The 12,483-nt window shown below is 38.1% G+C and overlaps 1 protein-coding gene across 1 annotated transcript; it reads left to right on the top strand.

The window, feature by feature from the left end:
• The first annotated feature begins 1,817 nt into the window (after window positions 1-1,817).
• On the top strand, window positions 1,818-10,062 carry LOC107669649 (F-actin-capping protein subunit alpha-2-like). The gene is made up of 10 exons (XM_016461974.1): window positions 1,818-1,911; window positions 3,824-3,887; window positions 6,476-6,527; window positions 6,638-6,701; window positions 7,005-7,211; window positions 7,351-7,430; window positions 8,398-8,476; window positions 8,562-8,633; window positions 8,719-8,781; window positions 8,907-10,062. Exons 1-10 carry the CDS (start codon window positions 1,873-1,875, stop codon window positions 9,045-9,047), a joined length of 861 nt encoding a protein of 286 aa, XP_016317460.1. The 5' UTR covers window positions 1,818-1,872; the 3' UTR covers window positions 9,048-10,062.
• The last annotated feature ends 2,421 nt before the right edge of the window (window positions 10,063-12,483 follow it).

Genomic DNA, 12,483 nt, shown 5'->3' with positions numbered 1-12,483 from the left:
CTTCTCTTCCTCAACAGGCTATATGATATATTAGTTTATTGTAATATTATATTGTAATTTTGATGATACTTAAAGAAGGTCTAGTATCTGCACTAGCCTAATACATACATAATTTCACCTGTCTACTGATCCATTTTTTAAACACAAATTTGGTTTATTAATAATTGAACCAACAGAAAATAATTTTTTATTTAACATGTTGTAATTTAAGGGGATTTTACAAAATATTACTCAAATATTTATTCAAATATTTATCTCTAACTTAGTCACCCTTTATCATCTGTAATACTATCGTGTAACCACTAGATGGCTGTTTAGCTCTCTGTTTATAAACATATAAACATGGCTGTGTTCCCTAGTGGCTGGGAACTTTGGATTCCCACATAATTAGTTACTTGTATTTCATTCCAAGGACATTAATCTGGAACATATTGTTTTATTGCTTTGTCTTCTGGGTAAATTTCACCTTCATAAAGCCAGAACCATTCATTGCAAACCTAACTTTAGAATGTTTTCATCTGATATAAAGTCCCTTTTTACTTCTTTTAAGAATATGTCAAATCCTTTGAACTCAAAGGCTTCTAAAACTTTTAACATTCTTGAGTCTATTGTAAGCTATCTTTAAAAGACTTTCCTTTCTTTCTTTTTTCTTATTTTTTATCATTGGTATATTTTGTTAATTTGTGTAGTTTGTCTAACTTCATGTGATGTCCGTTAGCCCCATGTTACTTCATAATTACACTTACGAGTAACAGTAAAATGCTGCAAATCATTTTTTTCTTATGCTTGAAATGCAATTTACACCTTTACAAAGCTTCTCTTACGCATGCAAATTTATTTTACGCTTACAGTCTTATGTACACTTCCACAACTCTTACCCTGCGTATGCAAATCTTTTTGACGTCATTCTACCTTCATCGTTATGGTATTTATGTACCATAGTGCACACACACACACACACACACAGCTATACATTAGCTGTATATAAAAACAATATAAGTTTATGGAGTGTCCCCAAAGATAAGTGGCAAAGTGTGTGTGTGTGTGTTCTTGTTTATGCTATATTGTCCCCACAAGGATAGTAAAACCTGAAAATTTTAACATTGTGAGGACCGGCCTGCGGTTAATGCAAAAAGGTTTTGTGTAAGGGGTAGGTTTAGGGTTAGGGGATAGAAAATATCGTTTGGTCAGTATAAAAGTAATAGAAGTCTATGGAAAGTCCCCACAATTCACAGAAACCTAGTGTGTATGTGTGTGTGGTCCTGGTATTCCCTATACGTTATGGGGACCAAACATTTTGTGTGTGTGTGTGTGTGTGTGTAACCTTGGATGGAAATAAAAATTGGATACCTCAGATATTAAAGAGCTCAGGTAATTTACATTTCAGACTGTAGATGTACTGCATTTAGCATGACATGCAGATTTTTTAGTATTATTATTTTATTACTTTTTGGGAATGAAAATTTCATAAGAAAAAGGATAAGAAGATGTGTTTAGATCAACTTGGTGTTATTTAAAGAATCTGCTGAGTGAATTATTCAGACAAAAACATTCCCCTGTCGCCACCTCCTAGCGTGAGACTGTAACTTGCAGAAAGGACCACTACACGAATCATTTAATTAATATTTTTATGAACTGATCCAAAAGTTTCGAGTCACCGATTTCAATCAAAATCCCCATTAGAAAGTGCGCCCCGAAGTCGTGCTCCCCGTATATCCTCTCCGCGAGTTGACTGTCAGAAGCGGGAGAGGACCGCAGGAGCTGCGCGAGCGAGGCGGTGGCTCGCACTCCGTTTTGCCCTATTATGGTCACGAGCGTGACAGCGCGCGCTACCCAGCATGCGCCGCGGCGTCAGGCTCCGCCACAGCCAAGATGACCGACATTGAGGAGCCGCTTTCAGACGAGGAGAAGGTAAAATAAAACATTAAATTAACTTTCACAAACCGCCCAAGTACACACGCTCGTACGTCTTTATATTAAAACCCTCCGCATGCAGAAGGATGAATAACTGGTTCCCGGAAGGAGCACGAGATTGCCTAGCCGGTTAGCCGTGTGCTAATCTGTGAGGAAGTGAAATCGCAGTTTTGCATTCCCGTAAAACACAGAGAACTGGCTTAATACCAACGATACACCGAACAACAAGCAGTGTTTTAGTAAGACACATGCAGTCCGTTAAATCCGCAATGGCCGTGTTGTTTTGCGTGGAAGTGTTGCGAGCGTCAGCTGCTAGCAGTTAACGTTAGCTGTCAGAGTGAGTTCAGAAATAGTTCTCAGCAGATCCACCCACTCCGAACCGAGCCGACGGTCTTTAACGGGCCGTGCTCCGGTAGAATTACACATGTGTGGGACAGCAGATGCCAGATCCGCCTGACACGACAGCTATCTGAGCCGAAAGCCTCGGCCGGATGAAGTTACGACCGCAGGGGCGGGTGTGTTTTGAGGTGGAAGTCTGCAATCTACGCTGGTTTGAAGAGAGAGTTTTAGCCAAATTGAGAATTCTGTCGTCATTTACACACCCCAGTGTTGTTTCTGCAGTGAAGCAAAAATGAGATGCTTGGAAGAATGTTAGCGATTTACTGTCTCGTTTATCGTTGGCTTTTAATTGCATCCTTCTGTAGTTTGAAACTGAAGGGCAAGACTGTCATTTACATGGTCTGTCACTTTGACAGTAGTCTCGAGTTTTATACGGAGCAGACGGGTGGATTCTGATTGATTTGTGCTCTTTCGTTCAGTCTCTGTCAGCATCTGTCCCTTTTCTAAAAGCTGCATTTAACTGCCACGTATTTTCTTCCCCTTTAATTACATGTGATCATTTTCTGCATACTGCCAGAGCTTTGAGTTACAGGCTCAGCTGACTTCCCCAGCCAGGCCACAGGAGATGCTCATTAGGCAGATTACCAGATGCTTCCCTTTATGTTAATCTCTTTCTCTAAACATTTATTAAATGTGTTTTGTTGTTCAAAAATATGTACTCGACAGCTTCTTTTGGTGGGTTTGAAAGACATTAGCTGTATGAAAATTAATGGGATCCAGTGTTGTTTTAAATGTATAATCTATTTTTTATTTTTCAGTGAAATATTACAATAGTAATATTTTATTTATCTTATATTAATTAATTAATATTTTTGTTTAATAATAATAATAATCATTGTTATATCCATCCATTCCATCCATTTTCCACCACTGATCCGGGACAGGGTCGCAGTGGCAGCAGGCTGAATAAGGAAACGCATGTCTTTTTCCCTGGCTACCTCCTCCAGCTCATCCTGGGGGATCCCAAGGTGTTCCCAGGCCATCCGAGAGATCTAATCCCTCCAATCACTTATACTGTTATATAATAATCTTAATATATATTCACAAATATTTTTTTGCCAAAATGTGCAGCCCTACAAACATAATTCAAACACTTAGTTAAGTAGTTTTGAGTAAAACACTTCAAAATATTTTATTTGGATGAACTATCAATTTAACAGCACACAGCAGATCTAATGTGGAATAGTCCTGGTCTGATTAATAAGGACGTTTACACTAAGGTTGAGAGGATATTTGAGGTCAGGAATAAGCTGTTTGAGTGAGATGTTTTTGGATGTTTAGTAGTGTGGGTGATGTGGTTTTAAAACATGAACATGTAACTTGTGTGTATTGTTGAGAACTCAGCGGTGTGTGGTCTTGAAGTGTTACAGGCCAGGGTGTGTATATGGGGTAATTTGAGCTCTAGAGTCACCCGCTGGAAACTGGCTGTGATTCAGTAGTGATGAAGCCACAGTGTTTTATTCAGGCAAATATGTGCCCACTCATAATTTATTATGTGTTATTTCTGCAGGTCCGTATCGCAGCTAATTTTGTGATCCACTCTCCCCCTGGAGAATTCAATGAAGTGTTCAACGGTGAGTGTCATTTTTCATTATGCGTAAAGGGCACCTATTATGCCCCTTTTTACAAGATGTAATATTGGTCTTGGGTGTCCCCAGAATGTGTCTGTGAAGTTTCAGCACAAAATACCCAACAGATAATTTATCATAAGAGCTTGAAAATGTCATTTTTGGGGTGTGTCTAAAAAAGAGCTGTTTTGGAGTGTATCGCTTTAAATGCAAATGAGCTGCATATTCCCGCCCCGTCTCCAGAAGAGGGCGTCGCGTATGTGTCTCTCTGCATTGCATATCTACAGCAAAAAACAGCCGATAGAAGCAACATGACTGAGAGCGAGAGAACCGGTGTTTAGCCGTACATTTGGGAAGCCAAATGCACTGAAAGTGGGACGAAACAGCCCGAAACAGAGCTCGCGCCATGCTGACCTGTCATCGGCACGGATCAGTTGACCTATTGGTAAGCCCCTCCCCTCGAACGCAGATGAGCCAATGGCAGTTGAGTATCAGTTGCATGGGGAGCGGAACTCGGACATCTTTAGGTTTCAGCGCCAAACATTGGAAGAACCGAAGCTCGCATCGGTTTGATGGTGTTTATGCTACAAAAATGGAAAAAACGATGTGTCTTGGGTACTTGTAACACTGATTCCAGGTATCTAGAGAGGATAGGCAATAGAATTTATTTTAGTACATTTCCTAAACCCAAACAAAACGGAGCAAAATGTCTGTAAGCATTCAACCCCAATCCCAATGAAGACAAAAACGTTAATTTTCTGGTTGTCATACCCTCATTAAGTTACAATTTTCATCTGCTTAAACAGAACGTTAATGTCATCTTGCGTTTCAGCAAAGTATCTCTGTCTAAAACTAGCTAACGTTAAAATGAATGAGTCCATGCTAACGTACAAACCTAAATCGCGAACTGTTCTCACGTCATCTAAGTTACAGTGTAGGTCAAAAACACATAAATGAAGGTGTACATTTTAGTGCCTCTCCATATTAAACTGGTTAAATGTACATTAATTTAATCGTATTCTGCGGTACATGAACAGTGTTGATCTGGGATGTTGTTATCCACGATTGTGATGACCGTAATATGAGACTTCTCCTGCTTGCATTGTAATCTGTAAACCCTCGCTTCGAGTTACCCACCATATTTATTTTAAAATATTTGATATATCCCTCCATTGAATATTTAATTCCCACTTGAATGGTGGCCCTTCTGTGTCCAAAATTGTTCAAAAACATTGTGGGACAAGGTTTTCACACTAGACAGCTGTCATTGTATAAGAGTGAGCAGCTCCGTTTGTTTGTCCGAGGGAGCAACAGTAACTAACCGATAGGTCAATTGACCGAGCTGCGCGATCGCGCTACCGAACGAATCTCGTGCTACGAACGGCACGAACTAATCTCACAAGTAGTGGTCGACCGATATGGGTTTTTTGACAGCCAATATCTTGGAAAGCAGGGTGGCCGATTGCCTATATAATTTTATTTATTTTAATTCATATTTAAGAAATTTGAAATCATTTGAAAATGGATTAAAAAATTAATGTGTAAAATAAACATACTTATACTTTAAATAACACAGTATTTTTCACAAATAAATAAATATTGAATAAAAATATAATTAAAAACGAAGTAAACACTGTAACCAACAGAGCACTCAGTATTCTGGGAAGTTTGTGCGCATTGGGAATCATATTTTTTCAAATAAAGCCAAGGTAACATTCATTTTACATACAGCACACAGTGAAAATGACATGAATATGACAGTGGGCAAATGCATTAATGTTTGTTTTCAACAAAGATGCATTAAATTGATCAAATGTTATAGAGAAGACATTTATAATGTTACAAATAATTATATAATATATAATGTGTTCTTTTGAAATGAAAAAAATAGAATCACAATTTCTACAGAAATATTAAGCAGAACAACTGTCTGATTTCTGAAGGATCGTGTAATACTTAAGACTGGATTAATAACTGCTGAAAATTCAGCATTTCCATCATAGGAATAAATTACATTTTAAAATGTTTTAAATTAGAATACAGTTACTTAAAATTGTAATAATATTTCATAATATTACAGTTTTTACTGTATTTTTGATTAAATAAATTCAGCCTTGGTGAGCATAAGAGATTTCTGAAATGGAACTGGCTCCAAAAATGTGTACAGTTTCTTGTTTTCTGTTGATTACAACATCACTCTCCTATCCAACTGAAGCTGCAGTCCCAGAATATCTCAAATATTCATATACAAACTTGTGCTAGTCACAAGAAGAGATTTGATTCTTGACACGAGCATCAAACAACATGGAGGAAATGCTTGTGATAAATTTTTTACTGATTTGCACATAAAGGGAAAAAAGAAAAAATACACAAGACGGTGCTTGGGGAGGCACAGCGAGCTGTTGTTGCTGATGTTGTTTATTTTTTGCTCCAATGCAACAATGGATAGCTCTCTTGCAGTTTAATTGGCGGTTCCTCATTGCTGCTCTCTCGCTCATCAAAAACATCTGATTTCAAACCAGTTTTGTATTTGATATTATACCAGACCTGTGCTTAGGTTTGTGACTGATTTTTAATGATTGTGTTTTTTGTAGATGTGCGACTTCTCCTCAACAATGACAACCTCCTCCGGGAAGGGGCAGCACAGTAAGTTATTTCCAGATCTGTTTGTCACGTTATGTCTAGATGCATCTGTATGTAGTTGAAAGTTTGTTTTCCTAAGGATTCATGTTGCATTCTTCTTTTCTGTTTCACAGTGCCTTTGCTCAGTATAACATGGATCAGTTCACTCCTGTCAAACTCGACGGTAGTGAGGAGTCGGTAAGTTAACGCTTTTAAGTCTCACAGATGCAGTAATTTCAGTCGGTTTTGGAAATGTGCATGTACGTTTAGTTCCTGTGCTGCCATGGTACTGTGTTAGTTTTGAACAGAGAGCACACTATTGTCACATTATTTATTTAAGCTGGGTGTAAACTCTGCTCTCTGTAGATCTTTGTGTACTTTGTGAGTGATTAGGGAAGGTGTGAGCATTGGACTGTGAGTGTTTGCTGCTGCGTTAGGAGAGCTGCAGATCTGTGTGTGATTAGTTTTGCCTAAAGAGGAAGGGACATCCTGTTCCTGCAGGTTCTGATCACTGAGCATGGAGATCTGGGTCAGGGACGGTTCTTTGACCCACGGAAGCGGGTGTCATTCCGTTTCGATCACCTGCGAAAGGAAGCGAGCGATCCTCAGCCCTACGAGGGAGAGACTGCCCTCCGGTCCTGGAGGGACGCCTGTGATGAAGCGCTCAGTGCTTACGTGAAAGAGCACTATCCCACTGGAGTCTGCACGGTACACAGTTTTCCTATGGGAATCTCAACAGAAAAATATGAATTTCATACATTTCTCTTACTGTTAGCACTTGCTGCATTTACATTTATGATTGCAGCCATTGTTTGTGAAGTCATGTGCACTGATGTTTGTGCCGCAGGTGTATGGGAAGACTGTTGACGGACAGCAAGCAATTATTGCTTGTATTGAGGGTCATCAGTTCCAGCCCAAAAACTTTTGGTGAGTAATGCTTTATCTCCTTATATCCAGCTCTCTGGAATACTTGTATAATGTTGCTAAACTATATAATTGACCCTTTGTCCCAGGCAACTGATTTCCTACATAACTTAACCATTTTCAGGATCATTTAAATCAGCGTTTCTGGTACATTTATGTTTTTACACAGCTGTTCAACCATTTGGAATTTGTTTTAAATGTAATGTTAAATTTGTTTAAAAAAGTTAAAGTTAAATGTTTTGAAAAGTCTCTTATGCTCCCCAAGGCCGCATTTAGTTGATCAAAATACAGTAATATTTGACATATTATTACAATTAATTATTATTTACAATTTAATTACAAATATTTTAAACCGTTTTCTACTGAATTTTAACAAATTTTTAAAAGTAATTGTTCCTGTGATGGCAAATCAGAATTTTCAGCAACCATTATTTCAGTCTTCAGTGTCACATTTAATATTTTCAGTGCTATTTAATATTTTTATGAAAATGTCATTTTTTTCAGGATTCTTTGATTAGAAAATTCAAAAGAACAGTATTTGTGTGTAATAGAAATTATTTTATAGTCTTTACAACAAAAGTCTTTACTGCTTGTTAAAAGTATTAATTTCTTTCATTTTTTTTTTCTAAATATCTAACTTACTGACCCCGAGTCTTTAAATGGTAGTGTATTTGCTAAATAACAGGCATTATGTACAGCCATATGTCATTTTTGGACCTCTTAAAGGTGATTAAAAACTGATTCACTCTTGTCACGTTTTGTTTTGCAATCATAATCAGCTGACTGTACATCACGTATCAAATTAGATCTACATTTTTGCCATGAGTTCTTTAATGTGGTTAGTCTGAAATCTTTGTGTGAGTCTCTACAGTCTACATTATAATTGTCCGATTCAATGTCTGGAGTCTGATTCTGTAGTAAGACTAAATCTGGTTGTAAGCTGACTTCTCTGATGATTCTCTCTTGTCAGGAATGGCCGGTGCAGGTCAGAGTGGAAGTTCACCATTAGTCAGTCATCAGCTCAGGTGGTGGGAGTTTTGAAGATCCAGGTGAGACCTCACCTGACAGATTAGCATAGTGGAGATGAGAAACAAATTGTGATTGTAAAGTGTTACATAATTTGGTTTCCTACAGGTACATTATTATGAGGATGGTAATGTACAACTGGTGAGCCATAAAGAGGTGGAGGAGTCCATTGTAGTGACTGTGAGTAAAAAAAGAGATATATTCACATAAGCATTAACCAAAGCAAAGATTTCAACAAAGTAAATTCCTGCCCTTTTTTCTCTAGAATGAAACCCAGACTGCCAAGGAGTTTGTAAAAATCATTGAAAATGCTGAAAATGATTACCAGGTAGAATTTTGACATCTAAATTTTAATTAAGATGCATATTAAATATTTCATATGATTGGTGAATCCCTAATTTTAATGATCAGAATTCCGTTTAACATTTGCGCTGTTTAAATGTTTCCCTCCAGACGGCCATCAGTGAGAACTACCAGACAATGTCAGACACCACCTTCAAAGCTCTCCGCAGACAGCTGCCCGTCACTCGCACCAAGATCGACTGGAACAAGATCCTCAGCTACAAGATCGGCAAAGAGATGCAAAACGCTTAGAAACCGACCCGGTTCCTCTTCCTTCTGTTCAAGTGCGGAGCCGGCGCTCAGAACACCACATGCCGTTCCCTCAGCATGAAGAAGTCTCCCAAAAATGAAAATATAAAAATAAAGTCAAAAAAACTTTTTCTGTTTAAAAGAGGATGTGATTCCATTCAACCTTCTGTCATTAATAGACTTGGATGGGTCTCAGCTGTGGATTAGGTTCAAATGAGAACTTGAAGGGAATCGTGGATCTAAATTATCAGCAATTGTCGCTTTTCTCTCATTTACCCGCTCGCAAGTCACTCGAAGAGTTTGTATTGTTTTGATTTTTATCTTTTTGTGTGAACTGTGGCAGCTGCAATGCTTGTGCAAATGGTTTTTGTGTTTTAAAACGGTGGATAAGTAATGCCTCACTCACTGTATCTCCAAACCCCAATCAGACGACAATCCCACCTTCCTCCTCCTCCGCCTACTGACAACCTGGAGAGATGAGATCTCCTGCTGTCCTGTCCTCAACTTTCCGGCCTGTAACAGGGAATGCATGAGATCAGGAGAGGAGGGGAATGGGCTTTGTGTCTGGGTTTGGAGTGGCCATCTGTCTTAACTGCTCTCACCGTATCTTTGTCTGACTCACAGTCTGCTAAACTAAAATGGTTTAATAACCCAAAAAGACAGAATAAATAAATCCATGGATAACCCTCTTTGGTGGCAAAGGCATCCAAATTAAGTCTTGATTTTTATATTTATACACCAGATGAATTTTCTTCACGTATAGAGGTTTAGACTGTCTGTTACAGGTACTTGTGATGCATTTAGGGTATCCACAGTCTGCAACAAATCCGCAACCCACACAGTAAATCTGAGTCTCTCTTGTACAGAGTACTGAGGGCTCTATCAGTGTTGCAATTGCATGTTTCTGCCACACTGCTTTCACGTTAACCTTGTTTGTCTTGACTGTTCCTTCAAAGATCCTCTGTAAAATACACCCATCCTGTAAGACTGGCATATTCTCGGTCTCATAACCTTTATTTTTTCAGATTTTAAATCATGCAAACGTAACGTCTGCTCACAGTAAATGGCACCAAAATGACTAAATGGTTATTTCTGATCCTTTGTGTAAACTGTTGTGTTTGTGCCTGACATCTATACAGATTTATTCCTAGTGATGTTTTAGGGTGAGGACTACAGTCAAAATATCAAATGCATAGGAAAAAAGCAAACTTAAAATAACCTTTATTAGCTTAGGGGATAAAATACAGGTGGTCATACATTTATTCAACACCGTTAATGTGTAAAAATCATTTGGAAAAATGCAACTAATTTAACAAACTATTTTCATAAAACTAGCTAAAAGTTTAAAAGTCTCGGGTAGAAATATAAAAATTCCAAGTGTCGTTTCAGGTTTATTGATGCACAAAAAAACATTACAGTAGTAAAAATCTAAACTGCTACTTAAAAATGTTTCAGTACAGTAGGAGAAATGGTGAGGTATTTAAAAACAAACATTGAATGACAGTAGAGCAGCTGAAACCTATGTAGGACAGATACATGCACTTAGTTCTCTCGTAAGCGTATTCATGTGAGCAATACCTTCATGCCAGCAAGATTTTTACACAAACATAAAATCGTGTCTATTTTTATACTAAAAAGTTAAAACGTCAAAAGACTTAAAGAAGGACACAGGTAAGAAAACAAAGTCCCAGGGTAAAGTAATCATTAAATGATGGCGTTACTCACTTGTGCTTTTACCATGGTTGTGAATCATGTAAACTGGTGCTATAGGTTCTACCTAATATTTCATAAAAATTAAAATTTTAAAGATAAGACTACAGTATAAACAAAGATCAGTGATGGAGTAATACATCCAGGCATGGTTATTAGACCCAGACTTACATTCGCAGAACACAACATTTTGACTTGATTGTTGACTATAATGTCACATGAGAAGAATTTCATTTTTAATCTTCATTTACAGAGAAGGTATTCTGGTTTGGCTGTTGTTTAATGCTGCCCAACCACCAGGTGGCAGCTTCCTGAGCAACGCGTCAGATTGACACTAGAGGACAATGTAGTCATGGTGCAATACAGTAGGACACGAGGTTTTCCATGACTGTTTCATATATTAGTTCATATCTCCAGTAGTTAATTTCTAAATAGATTAAGGAAATTAACAGCAACTGCACATCATATTATATTACTGCTTGTCAGAAAACCAATACTTTATATATTTACCATAAACAATATAAATGTCACACATTCGCCAGACACAGATCAAGACAGCATTAGTAGCCTAAGACTGACCGATTGGTTGAAGACTTGGTTAATCACTATTTGCTTAGCATAGTTTTTACTTTATACACTACCATTTTTTATCTGTGCAGGTCATCAGGAATGGACTAATAGTAACATTTTAGGATAAATAATCTTTTTGTAAAAAATCAAAATGGAATAAAACATTAAAAGACAGATTCAAATAGTATTTAAATAGATTCGATCTTACAGGAGTAGTATTTAAGAGGTTGACTGTGTGTGTTCCTTTCAAACTTTTCACACAGTTAGGATGGGTTGAGCTCAGGCTAAGGTTTGTTCTGGGATACCGAAGGTTTTCAGTGAGGCATCACCTCTGTGTGCACTTAAGCCACCTGCACACTAGAAGATTTTAAGGCCGATTTTCTCCCCCGAACAATCGGGGCGGGGGAGGAATGCTCTATTGTGTGGTGTCATTACGATTATTTAACTGTTCCCAATCGAGATGGAATGGTTATAAGGTTAAAACTGTCTTCATGACTGTGGTCTCCCATGGTTTTAAAATCGGTTGAAAATTGTCTAGTGTGTGGCCAGCCTTAATCGTGACTGCATCTGAGATGTCCAATCCTGCTCCTGGACGACCACCTTTCAACAGAGTTTAGCTCCAACACACCCGCCTGGACATTTCTAGTAATCCTGAAGACTTTGATTAGCTGGTTAAGGAGTGTTTAATCAGGGTTAGAGCTAAACTCTGCAGGTAGGTGACTCTCCAAAATCAGAGTTAGACAACCTTGGAGAAAAAGAACAAGGTACACTAGAACAGAGGTAACCAACTGTTTCTAGAGAGCTACCTTCATGCAGAGCTCAGTTCCAACACAGCCTGCCTTTAATCTTCAAGTAATCCTAAACACCTTGGCTAGCTGGTTCAGGGTTGTTTGATTAAAGTTAGAGCAAAATTCTGCAGAAAGGTAGTTCTCCAGAAGAAGGGTTGGCTACCCTTTCAGACCAGTGGTTTTCAGTCCTGGAGTATTGTATCACTGCACATTCTGGATGTCTTTCTTTACCACATTAGCTCATTTGTAAAGGTTCCAAGACCTGAACTGTTTCAGATAAGGAGACATCCAAAACGAGGTACTTAAAAGGATTGTTCTCCCAAGAATGAAAATTTTGTCTGCATTTACTCACCCTCATGTTGTTCCAAACA

This window comes from Sinocyclocheilus anshuiensis, unplaced genomic scaffold (genome assembly GCF_001515605.1).
Source record: "Sinocyclocheilus anshuiensis isolate Anshui unplaced genomic scaffold, SAMN03320099.WGS_v1.1 scaffold80, whole genome shotgun sequence".
NCBI lineage: Eukaryota > Metazoa > Chordata > Actinopteri > Cypriniformes > Cyprinidae > Sinocyclocheilus > Sinocyclocheilus anshuiensis.
This window is presented reverse-complemented; position numbering and strand designations above follow the sequence as displayed.